Source organism: Haplochromis burtoni, unplaced genomic scaffold (genome assembly GCF_018398535.1).
Source record: "Haplochromis burtoni strain Fernald_Lab_line unplaced genomic scaffold, NCSU_Asbu1 Contig_274, whole genome shotgun sequence".
NCBI lineage: Eukaryota > Metazoa > Chordata > Actinopteri > Cichliformes > Cichlidae > Haplochromis > Haplochromis burtoni.
In genome coordinates, this window is record NW_024582635.1 from 717,399 (window position 1) to 735,840 (window position 18,442).

Below are 18,442 nucleotides of genomic sequence, written 5' to 3' on the forward strand. Positions count from 1 at the left end.
GCAGTAGATGCTCTCTGACCTCTTTTACGCAGAGGGGTGAGGAGGATCTTCCTGACGCTGCTGCACCAACAGTACAAGTGCCTCTCTCTGGAGGCCAGCTCGTGGATAGCCGAAATAAAACCCATGACATTGTGGTCTGCCAGCACCGCACAGCTCTGACCTCCACTGCACACACTGCTAACGTAACCCATCTACACACACACAGCAAAAACAAGAGGGTAACATTTAGGTTACAATTACAGTTAGAGTTAGGCTGGTGTGAGTAAGAACTTCCATCTCATAAATATGTTCGTGCTTTAGCGGAAAAAATGCTCCACCCATCATTTTCCTTACTGTCTGTGTTAAGTTGCGCTTTGGACCTACAAACCTCAATGCAGAAGGGCAGCAGGGTGGGCATGACTGTATAACGCTCCACTCTGTTGGGTGACCTCTTGCTTGAGCTTTCACTCTGGTTTAGCCTCTCAGTTTGCACTGGCTCCTTCTGTTGGCCGCAGTACAACAGGACTGGCTGCACACAGTCTCCATCAGCCAGGAGTAGGGTGTGGCTCTGACCGGCTGACAAGTCCCAAACACGAAGCCCATCAGACAGCTATGGTGGTCCACCCACAACAAAACAGAGTAATATTAGGAAATGGATGGTGTTGCTATGTTTTCCTACATTAGCGAAAATAATAATCTATGTGAATGACTAAATCTTTGGCTAGAAGTGTGAAATGTGTGAATTAAATTTTAAAAAATGGGATGAGATTTCTGTACCTTCGCCTGCTGAGGGACAGTGACGGGGCTGTTCACGTGGCCGAGTTGTCCACACATGTTGCTGCCCCATGAGTACACCTACAGCACAGAAGAGATGAAATAGGGGGTGAGCATGCACTTACATACAAGTAATGCTTGAAACCTTGAAAAATAACATGATTAAAGTATCATAAGACTGAGATTGAGTCACAAATGTTGATGTTTAATTAGGATGTCTATTAGCATTTTGTTAAAGCATAACTCATCTTTCTGGACTTCTCATTAAAACATACAGAAATGTTAAGCTCATCTCAGCATGCAAGTACAAGTAGCAATATTTAGTAAGGTCTCCAGAGCTTGGGAGCATTTAATGTCAAAGGGGTACTTAGAAATGACACCTGTTTGTCTAATCATGCTAAGTGTGTGCCGTTTTTGTTACCTGGCACTGAGCAGTGAGAGCCAGTGAATGGTGCGAGCCTGCAGCAACTTTGATCACTTCTTCACCTGTTAAAGACTTGATGCATAGAGGCTGGAGTCTGGACACACAAACACAGTTCAGTCGAATCTTGTGGTTATAATTTCTTTCTTTACACATTTCCAACTAATTCAATTGAGCATTTCATCCCAAAAGGTTGTATCTAATTGTCCTTTAATGTAATTCTGTTCAATTCACCTTTAAATAATAATTATGCTTATTACATCATCACAGACATATCGTAAACACAATATAGACATTTTATTTTTAAATATCACTGTTACACTTTATTTTTGGTCCCCACCTGGCGAGCTGATCTCCATGACCAAGTTGTCCCTCAGAGCCACGACCCCAGCTCCAAATCTCTGTCTCCAGAAATGGCAGGCCATCTTCTGCCTCCTCTGGTGCTCCAGCCGGAGCCCCACCAGCTGAGGACGGCCTGCAAGCACAAGGGTGTCGCCTCCGAGGAGACCCTAACGGAAAAATACACGAGCAGAGTAGAGTAAAACTTTAATGTCCCTGTGGGGGAACCTGCTTTGCAGAGAGTAGTCCATGTATAAAAGATGCTTGGGATTCAATATGATGGTTTGTCGTTACATTAAGACTACCACACCAGCAAATCACAGAATAAGAAAGCATTGACTGAATAAAAGAAAAAATACACTAGGTGAGGACATTCAAATAACCGAATCCTCACACAATTGTCATATTTGAGCATTTATCTATATTGTAAATTGAGTTTTTCATTAAAATTACATAACTCTAGTACAAAATGTTTTTTGTCAATGTTTCAGAATGATCTTGAAATCCTAAAAAAGCCTAGATGGACTTGAGCAATCTTTGAGTAATATGAATGTTATTGCTACAGAATACAATCTGCCGTGTTTCCCACAATCAGCTGAATCAACATAGCTTCAGGATGATCCATTGAAAATGAATTCAGACTGGCCAAGGGGCGACTCAAGAGATAAAGACGCCAGTATCTCCCAATATTTTGAGCATAAACTAAGGAAGGGGATCGTTATTGCTTGTGAAAACAAACTTTCGTGGCTCTTCTGAGATTTTAAGAGATGTCATTAATTCAGAAAATTCAGTGTTTATGTCTTCTCTGCAAACAAACTGCATCAGAGTTCAGTGCAGTGTTATTGACCATACTACATGAGCAAACGCAAACAAACCGCACCCACAAGGGTTTGCATGAACACACCCTAACGACTCAGAGCTTCACTGCTTCACTGGAATCAACATGTGCCACCTTGTACCTACAAAATACTTAAACTAACCGGGAGCTGAGTCAAGCTGTTGAACCAGGATAAGCAGGCACAGAGCAGAAAGTCACAACATCAATAAAAACATTCTGCTATTCAATATATCTAATTTTTTTTATTTTTTTTAAACAAGGCTTTTCAGCAAAAACCTAAAATGTCAACGTGGTTTTCATTTCTGCGTCGGCTGACGAGACACTTTCATTTTTACGCTCCTGAAACTCCTGGAAAACCAGAAACTGAGAGTCTGCCGGCCCTTGTATGGCACAATCAATGTATTTCATACAACCCTTATTAAGTAAAGTTATTTGAAATCATTAGCACAGTCATCAGAAATTACCAGTACTAGTATTGGGATAGAGTTATATAGAGAGAGTATAAGGTGTTTGCTAAAATGGGAAAACTGTGTAAACTTGAATCCTAAAAAAATGAAGAACTCTAGGTCTAATTCCACTGAAAATGCAACATGAAAAAGTGAACTGAAATAAACCCATTGCGGGTTTACTTCTTATTCTATCAGGTAGTGAAATTGGAGAAGCAAAAGTATGTGGCACAATAATCCATTCATCTCGATTGTGTTGTTTTAATAGAGGCTAGAAGGTAACGTTTTAATTAAAATCTGATAAAATGCCTGTTAAAATATTCTTATCATATTCCAAAACAGCTTTCCTAAGATCCTCTGATCCAAACAAAACAAAGGAGGTAATTTATTACAGGACACCAAATGTAAAATTAGATGTCCAGCAAGCTTTACAACATTTCATGACTTATTACGATAAAATTCTCACAAAGTTCTTTCAAGAGTTGAGGGCTAAGACTTGGTTGAATTAGGTTACGCGAGAGTGTGGCACTTACTAGTGATGATTAAACTTAAAGGTAATATTAAAAGTAAGATGATTAGTAATGCATTATTATATCTTCACAAAGACAGCCAAACAAAATTAGAAATTGTGTGGGTGCTGCTCATCGAATGTATGTGATAAACTGATCATCAGCAGCTGTCACCACCTCCACAAATGCAGAAGTTTTGGCAATTTTCTGGTCTGGAGCATTCAGCTGTGTGTTAACACAATCCCACAATCTTCCCATGAGTGGACGTCCCAAGGAATTCACCCAAAGGTCAGACCATGCAATGCTCAGATAAGTTAGGCCTCAGTTAGCATGTTAAAATATTGCGTTCATGAAGAGACACCGTAAAGAAGAGCGGTCCAAAATTCCTCCACAATGATGTGAGAGACTGATCCAGTCATACAGAAAATAGTTACTTCAAGTTATTGCTCCTAAAGGAGGTTTTACAAGCTACTGAATCATGAAGTGCCCTTAATTTTTAAGATGGCTGCAAACAGTCCTGTGAAAACTTTCTTTGCCCCTCCTCCCCGTACACAGAGTGGATCAGGCAGAGGGCCACTTGTAAATGAAAGTGACCCAAAGTATGAGAACGGATAACCCAAATAATCTCATACTCTGCAAAGCACTTACACATGTCCCCAGTAATGCAAGGGCCAACACTGACTGGACTGGACAAGCAGTTGTCAAGATAAGCACAAAACAGGTAGATGTACAGAAAGATTTCTCAACTTATTAGTGAGACCAAATGACATTTTCAGGCTACTTGAATGTCATTTTTTATAGAGATTGAGAAATGCTTTAATAATGAAAAAAGATATATTCAGAAAGCAAGAATAACCTTGATTGACTTATCAGTTTATTGAACACATAAGCTCAAGTTTTAAAAGATATGTTGGTCTTAAATGCGTCAAAGTGAAATGCAAACACAGGCAGGAACTGCGCTGTGTGTTCTGTTGCAGGTAATCGACTAAAGTGCCAGATAGCGTATAAACGTGTTCAGTCCATACTGCTATATTTCACTAATTACTAATGTAAAAAGTTAAAATTCATAATCAAACACAATCCTAACAGCAGTTCCTGTAGTTCCAAAGCTAGAACTACAGGAATTACCTCTTGTTTGTTCATTTCAAATACAAGTACAGATGCAAAAAACTAACAGCTGTGGTTTTACACAGAATCAAATGCTGTGTCTGTTTTTTTGTTAATAGCTTCTCAGTGTCTTGATGAAAAGCTATGCTAACAGTCTCCTGGCTCCATATTTTGAGTTTGGGGAATCTTCTCATCTCACTCTTGAAAGTAAAGTAAATAAGCTCATTTCCCAAATGTACAGTTAAGCTGTTCACACCCTATCATTCCTACCGTGGGTGGGTGTTCCAGGAAGCGAGCTTCTCCTGCTCGTTGCCGTTTTCCCCTTCTGGTGTATGTTTGTGAGACTAGAGCTCTTCAGTCCCTGCAGGGACGGCTTTTCCTTCTCCAGACAGAGTCGAACTTCATTCAGACACACTGGGGAAGAGGAGTGTGACCCAGACAGTCCACTGTTACTGTGGAACAGAAGGTCAAAGGTTAAGCTGCTAATACCCTGAAGATAACAGACATCCTGGTAGGGTGTGTAGTCGACGATTATTATTCATGCTTTGCAGTTCTGGGACACGGTTTTGAAACACAGTCTTACTTGTGCATTTGTCTCTTTGTATTTAAGTCATCTTTGTAACTGGAAGTCAGCAGGTCAGAGGAAGGAGTTGAGGAAATGCAGCTGTCGTCTGGATAGAACAGATGAGAGAAGAGAAAACATTACAGAAAGCAGCAAAAAAAAAGCAATTGAAAACAAAGGAATGAGTGAAGGATGAATCAAGAAGAGAAAAACAGTCAATTATATTAATTGTTACATTAAATGATAAATTTCAAAACATCGAAGAGACGAATATCACAAACCTGAGGTGTGGCTGCTCAGTGAGTCAGTGTCTTGTTTATCTAATGACTGATCAGAGAGTTTCTCAAGGAGATTTTGCAACTCCAGGTCTTCAGAGAAGTTCTTGTTGGTTCTCCAGCCTGACAGCAAGTGCACTTTTGGGCTGCCGTCAGTCTCTGTTACACTGTCAGTTTGACCCTGAGATTCAAGGGTTGGGCTAAAGTTTTCCAGTGGAGGAAAGGCAAGGAAAGACAACTATGAGAGTTAGGAATAATTTTTAAAATTAAGTGAGTTATGTAGTAACGTACTGTTTAGTGCTAGATTTGCTGTCATCACAACCAGGACTGCTGCTTGCTGATGTTGCTCCAGCCCGGAGCCTTCGTCTGGGTCCTCGAACTTGGAAAGACGTCTGTGAACACAAAATGACAAGGAGTATCACACATTGTTGAGAAAGCTATGGTTCCTGATCATGTAAATTACTTGTTTTTAGTCAATTTTCAACAATTACACACCTGTAAAATGTTGGAACTGGACATTAATCAGATTAACAGGATGTTGAGGCTTTATATACACTCACTAATGCGATAAAACATCATGATTGCACCGCCTAACACACTGTTGGTCATTTACATGTCACCAATAGCGACCAACAGCGTGTTAGGTGGTGACACATTCAGTAGTGACCCATTCAAATAACTCTGCTGCAAGGGAGGGAGGGAGGAAGTGGCCTTTTTATGACCGGTCAGTTTCCTTCACACTTCCTGACTGGCAGCTCTGATTAGCTGTGCCGTACCTTTTTTTTAAAGCTACATTTTTATTTTTTATTTTTTTTACATTTTTTTTTTTACAAAAAAATAAAATAAAATTCAAGAAATTACCTACAACCATATCCTTTTTGGCCTCATTACACAAGTAAAACTGAACATCAGTATACTTGTGGAATGTATGCCAGAATAACTCTCACTGTTTTATTCCATGCTTCCCACTTGACCTGGTCAAAATTAGCGGATTTGGACACAGAAAGAATCACAGATAGAAGATGAGCCTCAAATTAAAATGTAGTTATAAAGAAGAGCTTTCATATGCTAGAACTTGTTTTGACCACCCATGCCACATGATGGTGTGACTCTTTAAAGTTCACCCCGTGTATTATCAGAATTTAAACATACAGGGCACTGATGCTTGTTTCTTTTTCTCTACATTTTTCTACAGAAACTGTGATGTATCCTTTAATATTGATGCTACAAGACAGTTATAGAAAAAAGCGGAACAAAAATTATATTTTGGCTTGAGATTGTGATAATTGTAAAGTGCTCACATTTGTTTTTAAAGACTTCAAAATGTGTTTCTCCTGTACTTAAAACTCCTATATGGAATTAATAGCTGCATTCATCTTATTCTAGAGTATTCACAATAATTTGCTCTACTGTTGTAAGTACTGGCAGTTATTTTACAATTTGTGTAGCCCCCTTTTCATTATTGTTCTTTTACTTATTCCTGTTTGTATTTTTATTTACCTCTCCTTTCATCACTTCAGTTAACTCCACTCCGAGTGGGCAGTAATGAGAATCCTCAACTGCTGAGAGCTCCTCCCTCTCTGTCACCGAGTAGTGGGGTGACTGGCCTCGCTCCTTCTTCTTAGGGGCATGCTGGGTATTATAGTCCTGAGGAGGTAACCTGCGGACAAGAGCCAGGCTGTGGTATGCACCGCAGGCCACCTGCAGGAAGAAATACAGCCAGTAAAGCTAAAACAGAACATCACAGCTTTGGAGGTTTAACATGGCAATGAAATTAGATTTTACCTGAATCACATGTCTGCCTGCCAAGTGTTCCACCTTTGGACACAGAGGATAAAGAACACAAGAGTAAATGAACCATTTCATAAATTAACTAATACTTTAAAATGTCTAATATTATTAACATGTACTGAGAAAACTGTTTAACCATTTACACTCGAGCTCCTATTTTCCTGTTTTGTGATATTTGTATGAGCTGTATAAATAAATTAGTAGTGACACTTATTTAACTATTGCTACAGCAGTACTTCATGTCATTTAATTCATTAACAACTTACAACTATATTTAACAGGGAAGGTTTTTTAAATCTTCATTCATATCTATAACAGGAAAAGAGTTGTAGTATTACCTTCTGTGGTTTCCCCACAGGGAAGGTGTTGGTGACCAGGCCGAGTTGGCAGCCACTACCCCACGCCCACAGCTCGTTCTGAGCTGACAGAGCCAGGCTGTGTTCCCGTCCACAGGCAAGGTCCACAATTCGAACCACCACTGGAGGAACGACCTCACCGTCCACCACGCTGACAGGACAAGGCTCTGGAACTGTGGGGTAATTTTCTGTTTCATTTAAATCATATTAAGCCTGACATAGAAGTAAATAAATGCCTCTTTTTAACTGTTTCATCTAATTTAACAAGTTTTTATTTGTCAAACTCATATCTACTATCACCATTGGTCCTTTAAAAATCAGTTTTAAGGCCTCATAAACACGTAGCTGGTAAATTAATATCAGCATTTATAAAGAACGTAAATAAAAAAATAAACCATGTTGCAAAAAATGGGAGGAAGCACTGACAGAAAATGGAAGTTTCACAACAATGGATAAAAGTAATGAGAAAAGAAAGTGTTGAATCTCTGACAAAGAACAGAAGTAAAAGATAAGCGAGAAAGAAGCTGACGGAGGTAGTGAGGAAGGAGGGAAGTTACAATGGAGAGCAGAGGCTGAACACAAGGGTAAAAGTTAGGAACATTCAGAAGAAAGGTGTTAACTAACCGGTGATGTTTGTGACTGTACCCTTCTCTGTTTGCCCACACTGTCCTGCAGTATTCTCCCCCCACATGTAGACGCTACCCTGCTCGCTCAGTGCACCGCAGTGGAAGCCGCCAGCAGCCACACGGACCACCGTCTTTCCCAGCAGAGAGACCTCTGGCACCGGAGCAGACACGGGGACGCTCAGATCCCTCCATAAAAGCTCTCCAAATGAATACACCTGACCACCTGAAAGACAGTAACATCTGAGAAGAAATGCAGTGATGAAGCATAAATGAAAGTGGGGCCTTCTTTACTACAAACAGACTTACCCTGTGCGAGCAGGAGGCCGTGGTGTTCCCCCAGGGAGACCTGCAGCACGGGCCTGGACAGCAGCACCCTATCTGGACAGAGCTGCCTGCTGTGGCCCGCTGAATGCCAAACATGGAGGAGTCCTCGGTCTGGAGATGTGGGAGCCTGCTCATCTGCGAGGCTGCAATGAAGCGTGAAAGATTAAATAAGCAAGTCTTAATAAGTCTGTGCATTCAGATGTGATCAACCTGAACAGATTCTCCAAATTCTGCACCTGGAAACCACTACTGCAGAGATTAGATGTGGTTTAGTGACACAACTTTGAGTGACAGATGGATTATATTCCATCACATCCATCTGTCAAACAATAATTATTTGCTCAATGTCTGCCGGCCCTGACACGCAATTTAGTTTTGAAGTAGACGAACAAGTCTGTGCAGTTTACACAGCCCTCATACTGAACTAGACACAAATATATGACAGGATTGGGACTAAAAATTAGCTTAGGGTATAGAACTTGTGGCATGTGGCACGTGTTTATGATATATACACATGTTTCTGTAACAATTAACAATAAATAAACAACTGAGTATAGGCACACCTAGTAAGGTTCTGATATTCCTGTTTGTATGTAATCAAAGCTGAAAATGTTACAGATACAGGATTTCTGAGTATGTTACAATAGAATTTATTGTTTCTCTGCACTTTAATGGGGAACATAATTCACAAAATAGACATCATGTAGTATTCAATAACAGTGGAATTTACAGACTGAAACTCTAAATTAATCAAGATTGTATTTACAGAGGGCACGGTCAAGGGAGCACAGACAAAGGTATCTCCCCCTGCTCACCATCAGCTTTAAGGCACTTCAGCACTGGCATTACTTTTCAGACCTAGAAGCTCTGTCTATTCTTTTTATACAGTACAAAACCAAACCAAAACTCTCACATTATTAAAAAATGTACTTCTGGTATTGTGTATTTTCTGTGTGATTATGAAATGCACACACCACTGTGGGAAACTTTTGAATAACCCCTCATTTCTTCATATTTTGCTTTCAATAAGTCAGACTTCTACATTTTTTAAAGTAGTCTTAAGCAATAGTTCTTCAAGCTTTCTGGAGATCTCTGAATTCTTTTTCTTTGGTCATTCCAGTCCCCGTATCCGGCCATTTTAAGATTAATGCTTATTTGGTTTGGTTGTTAAACTTACCCTATGAATCACTAAAGTATTAAAAAGGCACCTAACTCGAGAGATGAACCATGGTTAGGGTAAACACATAACAGACAACTTGACAAAGAAGCAATTCTTAAATTTCTATCTTTATATACTCTATTACAAGCAGCCTGGCACAAAACACATCATTTGTTCCAGTTTCTTTATTTGACTCTACAAAAACATTGGAGGAATCACTAGCTACACTCCATGAGACAGGAAGAGGAAATGATTGATGGAAATTACTGGTGTGGTTTACAGGGTGGAAGAGCAGGGCTTTGAGGAGCTGGTTAAAAACATCCCAGGTAAAAAATATTGTTTAGTCTGTAAGGTGTAAGGTTAAGTTAATTTATTTTTTCATTTCTACATTTTAATTTAGGTAGTCTGTAATAATAGACAGCATCAGAAAACAAGAATGCCCATCATTTACTTACAGTTATGAATGTTGATGCCTGTAATCATCAGTAAAACCTTGTTCAGAGCTTGTTTTCCTCTATTATCAGAAATATCAGAATCAGATGAGAAAATTGAAGAGCAATTCTCTCAGTTCAAAAGAAGACACAGTCACTCAATAAAATTTAATTTAATTAATATAAAGAAATGAGGAATGACTCAAGACTTTTGCACAGTGCTGTAGTTATAACCATTAGCATAAAAGTTTCGCTTGAGCTGTAGTGGAAATGAAATTATAGAAGAACTAATGTTTACTGGAATACTTATTTACTGAACAGAAAAGGTTCAATAAGTAAGGTTTAATTAAACTTTAATTGTTATTGTTTTTGAGTAAATGTCCACCAACAGTGATTTTTTTCTTATGTTCTCTTCTATGACTTTCAATATCCCTATGAGAAGAGCATGCTTGTTTATATTTCTGTATTTGTGAATGTCGATATATGCCCATTTGTGAATATACGGAGCTAATGAGAGCTTAATAAAACACACAAAAAAACTTGTAAGTTGCAAAGCAGTTTCTCTTAGATTAATGGTATGAACTTTGTGTTTTAATGTACATAAATAAAAGCTTAACACACTGCTTGAGAGACTGTCCAAGATTAAATGAAGGCTAAAGGTATAAAGGATCTTGCTTTTATGTTCAACATGTTTCCACTTAAAACAAGTTTCTCAGAGATTATAAAGCCAAGGTCTGCTGAAAGCGCTCCTATGTGCTTACCTTGCCACTGGAATCTCCATCACTTCAGGCTCCCCATTCCTCAGCACACTTATGACACTTGTATGTTCATTTCTTCAAAGCTCTTCTTTGTTTTCCCTCTGAATGACTCAGCTGATAGGAACAAAGTGAATCCTCTGTCCTGCTGCAGTGCCTTGTTGGTTTATCAGGCTCCAGGGGCTTATTTGGTACAACAACCACAAAGACACATTCAGTTTATCACTTGATGTAAGTCTGGCATGTACCAAAAACACTTAAGTCATTATGTCAGTTGGTTTTCTCTGGTTCAGATGTAATAACATGCAATAACATTTGTCCCAATGTTTGCATATGACTGAAATGTGGTCAAGAGCTGTTTTCCAAGGCATTTATTTACAATTGTCCACTATTCAGGTGTAAGTTTTTAATTTATTTTTTGTTTATGGCCCTTTATGTGGCTGCACATAAAGGGACAATAACCAAATCTGTAACACAGAACAGGGTAAAATATATTAGAAAACATTAACACTGATTTTCAGCCTCTTGTGCAACACCCTGTACCCTAATACATCACTTTATTACATGAAAAGTGACATGGTGAAGGAAGCGATATTTACATAGATCATGTATCACATAAATCCTATTCTTTGCTTTACAGGAGATATAGTCTTTGATGTAAACATAGTTTCCATTGATCGGGTTGTTAACAGACTTGATGTTTTTGATGTAATCACAGTTTATCCAGGTTTCTTTATTGTGGTCTCAGAGTACTGACATGCTTAAAGTATCCTGTCCTTGACACTTTGTCTTTAAAAGTTAACTTTTAAATATTAATCATTGTAGCCTCACAGAAAGAAGGTCCTTGGTTTGAATCCACTGAGTGAATCCAGAGTAAAGAGAAAGGCACCTGTTTCATTAGGCCTCATTAGGCCAGCCAAGATTTGCTGACTGAGTCTATGTGGTAGCCATAAGAAGGTTGTTCCCCTATGACAATGGGGACTCCAGCCCCCCCACAGCCACAAACTGGATAAGCATAAAAAGATTGATGGGCAAACAGAACATGCCCTATATTCATCCTATTTATTATGTTCTATCATCATTGCCATTTTCTAGATAATAAAGTCCTAAAGAAAACTACCTGAGCTGGCTGCTTTGCACTTTTATGGGTATATCTGGTATCTGGTAATATGGCTCTATCACTATGGACTCTCGGGAGTGAAGCTCAAGCTAACATACAATGACCCATGCTTTGAGTCCCTAAAATAGTTGGATGCCTGATCTCTGACAGAACTTGTGGAGGTCTGTAAAAAGCACAGTTTGGCAGGTAGAGCAATGATATTATATTTACAGCTTCTGATATCCAGAGGACATAATATTCTTTAAAACAGTCCAGATCAGGTGAATGGTATTACAGTTATTAATGCCTATTATGGACAAACACATTTTCATCCAAATTCTGCGCGAAATCCCCCACTTTTATATTAAAAGAGAGAGCCTCTTAATATTATATTTAAAAATATGTGACGGTGACTTATGAACATAAGTAACTCTGCTTTTAACATTAACTTTAGCTCGACTTCTTAGTAATTTCCTTCTCAAAATTTGCCAAACATTTCACCTTTGGTTCTTCACGGCGATTAAATCACTTATATACGAAATACAAACACATTACAACATTGTAATGTGATCATCGTTAACTAAAATCGATGCTTTTACATTAAAGGTCAGTTTAATATGACTACGTGTTTGTTTGTTTGTTTGTTTTTTAGCTCTATTTACAAAACAGTGGCGGCAACAAAATCCATATCTAATCTGTCTAATAGCTATCTAATCTCGGAAGCTGTTTACTTTCACAGACTGACAGCCATGCTTCTTCTGTCACCGAGTGAAGACAGAAACAACTGTGATCATCTTCATTTTTTTTTATTCCCCTGACAGAATTTCCTACACTATCTAAGAATACGAGAGAAAAGCGAATAAAGAAGTTGGCTAGCTCGATGCTACAGCTGCTAAAGAAGCTAACTAAACTCACCGAGCGCCCGTTTGAAGTCGGCGGAAGGCTGCGGAGATTTGTGCTGCGGTCACTGTGAATAAATCCGGAACTGTGTCCAGGTGTCACAGGAGGGGCACCGAGCTACGGCATTTCTTTTTTGTTTTTTATTTATTCAAATCAGTGCAGCGCAGTGAAAGCAGAAGTGGTGTGGTTGTTGTTGTTGGGAGGAAACTCTGCGATGGCATCCGTGCAGGGACAAACTTTACAGCGGCGACTCACCTGTTGCTGCAGCACGCGAAAGAAGCTCTAGTATACAGAAAGAAAAATAGGGTCTACTGTAGCTCTGTTTCCAGAATACAGTCTGAATGGCGTATCATCTTTTTCAAATCCAGTTATCTGTTTTATGTGGAGACTCATGAGTGCCAAAATGAATTATAGAAATACAGATTAAATAATTAATTAAACGTGACATCAATTCATTGAAATGTTAAATAAGTAAACAAGTATTTTATTAAATCTTTTAAATTAAATTAATAGCTATTTAATTAATTATTAAATATATAATTAATTATTCAATTAATTATTTAATTCATTTTGGCACTCTGGGCCCTCCACTATTGAGTTGCCTAGCCATGTCTAGAGTCTGGGCTTGGGTTGCTACTGGTCCCACCTGATGTATAACCAGTTCTCTTGACTGGAAGCATTTATATTGAATTTTCAGGTATTTGCTCTTTATTTGAGTATTTGTTTTTTCTGACAAGCTTTTACTTTTACTGCTTACATTTTCAAACAGGTTAGGGATGGATGGTAATTCGTTAATACACTAAATTCAGTAATTACATTAGAGTTATGTTACAACTTGTGTTAACAAAAAGGTCTTCAGTTATCTGCATGCTGGATGGATAGAAATGAAAAAGCTCCCATCAAACACCTTTTTTTTCTTCCTGTGTACTTCATTGATAATCAAATGACATGCTAAGTAACTAAAGCTTTAAGATAATAGAATAAGGGCCAGAGTTGCTAAACAGAATAAAATAGCATGTGAGCATGATCCCCAAATAGTTCCAATAGGTGTGGTTAGTTTTATGGGTTTTCACAAAAGCTGTACTATTTTCTTATCGCAGGTATAATATCAAGTTCAGGTAGGACATGCTTTTTTCAGCATTAATATTAGGACACTTAGAGTAAGTTGCTTGTTGCTGATATTAGTAAACCAGTTTGTGCTCTTGATTTAAATATTTTCCTTCTTATATTTTGCACTTTGAGACAGTGAAACTCAACTTGCAACAGGGTCAGTCACAAACATCTCTGTGATCTTACACACAATCTTGTCACTTCGCTCTCTTTAAAAATAGTACTTTTTTGCACTAAAATCCAGTTTGTTCTGGTGCAGTGCATTAGTAAATCTACCTCTAACTCTATTATGTGTATATGATATAATGCTAGGTTACACAGGGAAGTCTGTGTGGAGTCTCCCTGTGTTTGCATGGGTTCTCTCTGCCCACAGTCCAAAGACATGCATGTTAGCTTAGTTGGTGATTTCAAAATTGCCTTTAGATGTAAATGGTTAAATAGATGTCTGTTTCTCATTGTTGTCCCTGTTGGTAGACTGAAAATCTGTCCAGGATGTACTTCTCCTCTTGAGACAACAACTGGATAGGTGCGAGGCTTCCTAAGACCCTGAACTGGGTGAGTGAATAAGAAAAGGATTTGATGTATTATAGATACCAGGAGTGTATAAGCAATTATAATCATATCAGGTGCAAAATAATACACAATAATGAATCAATACTTATAGTCTCATGATATATAATATAGATGACTCTGGATAACGTATGATTTTACTTTAGGAATAGTTTGATGCTAGTTTTTTTTTTCTTCTATTATTAGGCTACTCAAGAGTGTAAATATTTCTTTCACCACTTTGTAAAACAGCTATTCCATATAATTTTTAAACTCTTGTGTTGTGTAGTATTTCTACTCTGCTTTTTAATGTCTGGTTACATTTTTCTGGTTTCCTGTGGGTTTTCCCCTGCCTTGTTTTTGCCATGCCATCCCAAATTAAAGAATCCTGGAAATGCTCTTGTCCCTTTTAAATAGTTCCCTGGAATAAACTCTGGAAAAATATAGAACACGGATATGATGGCAATTAGTGCCATTATAGGTTAAAAACATGAACACCAACCATGAAAGCAGTTTTGCAAAGGGAAGCGGTACTATTGAAAGAATGCAAACACAGGATGTCTAGATTAAAGTGGCAAATTTATCAAAGAAAAATACAACATTTGATTATAAAGCACATCAGGCACATTTAGGTGCGACACATCACCCAAACATACAACAGAATAAGTTTTAGCCATCTAACTGCATGAAGAGGCTGTTGGAAAACAATTAATGTTCAGGTCTGATGACGCGATTCCAAAAACTGATCAAAAAGATAACTATAAGTTGTTCCTCGGGTGAATTTAATATAATTAAATAGCAAGACTAATGCATATGGATGTAAGTGCAGGCCTCAATGCTCTGTGTTGCTCCTCATGTGGGCTTTCAAAAAACAGAGGTCTTTGAGCTGCAAATACATCAACCTCTCAACTGGAGGTACAACTTTACTGCAAGCTACATATTTACAATCACCTGGAATAACCCCATGCTTTAGCTAAATTAAAATTACACATTTGTTTTGGTAAGTGGTCATTTGTTACACAGTATCTGTTTGTATTGTACCTCAATCCTGTTTGATGCAGTGCCCTCCAGAGGAGGCTTTTTTGAGCCTTTCCTTCAGTTCATCTAAAACCCCTCATACAGTATTTATGACAAATATGTTGCTTCACAACTGTGGTTCCTCACGAGTCATTCTGTAACAAATCCTTAACTTAACTGTGGTGTTTTGTGTTTGTCTTTTAAAACTTTCAACTTGTAGGCTATGTAACAGCATGCCTCCCTTTCTCACTTACACTCACAGGCAACAGTGTTGCCAGCGTGTTACTTTAAAACACTGTGACGCATACGAGTGACCTAATCGCTTAATTGTGGCTTTTCCCTTCCCTTCCCTTCCTTTCATTTCCTTTGCTTTCCTTTCCTTTCCACGGGGATCTTCACAGCTACGTTTTTTTTAAAATCCTAGCATGATGAGTCATAAGAAGTCTGTTACGAATACTCAAAACAGTGCTCAATCATTTTTAGCTGTAGACACTTTTTTTTTAATAAACAATTTAAGTAGCATAACACCCTTTCCTTTCCTTCCTTCCTTTCCTTTCAGCCATGTTCGTGATCAGCTCTCGTTTGCCTTTTTAGTGTTTTCTATATAAAAGCATCCAGCAGGTTTTGGCTCAGACTTTTACAGCCTCTCATAAAACAGGGGGAAGAAAGAAAGAAAGGGCAGTGAATTCAGAGGGAGAAAATCTAATATTTTGCCTTCTTGGAGCTGAACGTGAGACATTAAAGGATCACAGCTGCTGGCAGTAGCTTCTGATGTGCGCTTTTTGTTGGCAGTCTAATTTTCAGTTTCCATCACACAAAAGTCTCACTGCTGTGAAATCTAGCTCATCTAAGGAGACACATTGCTCAAGTCACTGCTGTTCTCATGATTTCATATGCTCGTCAAGTCATCACCATGGGACCGGATTACTTCAAGTTCATGCGTAGCCGAATAATAGTACAACTCTTTTTCTTATCAATATTTGCCTAAAAATAATTTTTTAAAAGTCTGGATTTCACATAGCTAAGCTAAGTGCTTAATAAATGGCAAAAAAAAAAGTGCTTTAAGGACACAATTTGCTAACATTCATCTTTAAAGTTAATGAATGAGCCTCTTACCATTAAGGTAAATCTTGAATCTTGTTAAATTAAAATGGCTTCTGTTTGGAAATCGCTGTTTTTCATGACATCAAACCTTTAAAATCAATGTCTTTTCCAATGTTAATCTAAAACGGTGTGACAAAATTACTGCAATCTTTTCCTGAACAAGTTTACATTGTTGTAATTCTCAAACTCTGAACAAAGTAGAAGAATCTCTGGTTGATCAGAAGAAAAGGGAAACGTGGCAAGCTAACTCATGAAAGCAAGGATGCAGTACTTTTAGTATAAATGGAGGCTGCACTATCACACAAGAAAATACTGAGGACGGCAAAGGTGCTTGCAAGTACAGTCACCAGACATAAATATGCAATCAGCCAACCAAATGGTAGCAGCTTAGTAGATTTAGGAACACAGACATGGTGACGAATTGGTAAGAACGAAGATTTAAGTCACTTTGAATGTGGCATGGTCGTTGATGCCAGGCAGGCTGGATCTTATTATTACAGAAACTGCTGATCTGCTGGGTTTCATCCACACAACTATCTCTAGGGTTTCCATAGAATGGTCTGAAAAAGAGAAAGTATCCACTGAGCGGCAGTTCCCTGAGAGAAACCACATAATATGCTGAACCTTGAAGCTAATGGGCTACAGCAGCAGAAGACCACACTGGGTGCCACTCCTGTCAGCTAAGAACAGGAAACTGTGGCTTCAATTTGCACAGGCTCACCAGAATTGGGCAAAAGTTTGTGAAAATGTTACTTGATCTGATGAGCCTCAACTTCTGCTGCAACATTCAGATGGTAGGTTCAGAATTTGTTGTAAAAAACATGAAAGCATGGATTCATCCTGGCTTGTATCACTGGTTTCTTTGCACACAACCACCTTAACAACTTATTTATGCTGCCATGTCAATATGGATCAAAATCTGTGAGGAATGGTTCCAGCACCTTTTTGAACCTGTGCCATCAAGAATAAAGGCAGTTGTGAAGGGAAGAGTGGTTACACCCACATCCTAGCAAGGTGTACCTAATAAAATGTCTGGTTGTAGTTCATGTAAATCTATGTAACCTGTAATTTCAAACACAAAATCTGTTCACATCACTGACAAACAGTCGGTAACCTGATTTCGTGACCCGAGCAGCCTGTAATTCCCTCACCAAACCCTCATAAAATATTACTGCTGCTGGAAACAACACAACCTGGGTTTACAAGACTGCAGAAGCTGTATGTGTGTGCGTTTGTATGTGTTTGTGCACGTGTGTGTGTGTATGTGGGTAGAACCATGCAGGGTTGCAGCCAGGCCACAGAAACACAGCAAGAAAGGCGGGTTTTACTGACCACAATGTCGTGAGGAGTAAGTAACACACACACATAAACGCACACACACACACACACACACAGCAGTCTTAGGGAAAATCAGGTAACACCGGTCATGTTTAATGTAAATTTTAAACATATTATAAAAAGCGTTCTTTCACATTTATTCTCTGTTTATTCTCTCTTTGATACTTTGATAAATTAATATCATTATCAAATAGCTCTTCTAATATTTTTTCATTTGGAACTCCCGGGTTGAAATGATCTTAACACTGTAGTTTGTTTTTTTAGAGGATCTTTTTCAGAAAGTAAAATGTAAATCTAGTTGACATCTAGTATTAAAATGCAGATTTTAGGTTGAAATGATTTGACTGCTGCTCTGGTGTTTCCTCAACAGGTGAATCTCCTAAAGTTAAGTTGTGTAAATGTTTTTTTCAAGGATAAATTGAACTTTGTTTCAGAGACAACATGGGAGGGGTTTCGTTTTAACTATCTGGCACTGGAAGTGCTGTGCGTGTGTGTGTTTGTAGGCAGTATATTTAAAGAACATTGAAAACACATGTCTGGAGCTTGATAAAGAATATTTTAGGCAGTGGGTAATTTGGCATGATCTGTGCACACGCACGCACGCACACACACACACACACACACACACACACA

At 38.5% G+C, this 18,442-nt stretch overlaps 1 protein-coding gene across 3 annotated transcripts in view; it reads right to left on the minus strand.

Annotated features, from left to right (window-relative positions):
- Positions 1-12,912, minus strand: part of LOC102305737 (alsin) — a 31,230-nt gene extending 18,318 nt beyond the window's left edge. For all 3 annotated transcript variants that reach the window (XM_014339443.2, XM_014339442.2, XM_005940442.3), the window contains exons 1-16: positions 12,707-12,912; positions 10,699-10,875; positions 8,330-8,490; positions 8,022-8,246; positions 7,380-7,570; positions 7,036-7,068; positions 6,751-6,951; positions 5,542-5,642; positions 5,257-5,450; positions 4,997-5,084; positions 4,684-4,865; positions 1,515-1,683; positions 1,175-1,271; positions 757-834; positions 368-589; positions 20-191 (exon numbers count right to left, since the gene is read on the minus strand). In XM_014339443.2, the coding sequence (XP_014194929.1) occupies positions 20-191; positions 368-589; positions 757-834; positions 1,175-1,271; positions 1,515-1,683; positions 4,684-4,865; positions 4,997-5,084; positions 5,257-5,450; positions 5,542-5,642; positions 6,751-6,951; positions 7,036-7,068; positions 7,380-7,570; positions 8,022-8,246; positions 8,330-8,490; positions 10,699-10,718 (2,134 nt within the window). In that variant the 5' untranslated portion in view covers positions 10,719-10,875; positions 12,707-12,912. The remainder of the gene's footprint in view (positions 1-19; positions 192-367; positions 590-756; positions 835-1,174; positions 1,272-1,514; positions 1,684-4,683; positions 4,866-4,996; positions 5,085-5,256; positions 5,451-5,541; positions 5,643-6,750; positions 6,952-7,035; positions 7,069-7,379; positions 7,571-8,021; positions 8,247-8,329; positions 8,491-10,698; positions 10,876-12,706) is intronic.
- Between the last annotated feature and the right edge of the window lie 5,530 nt (positions 12,913-18,442).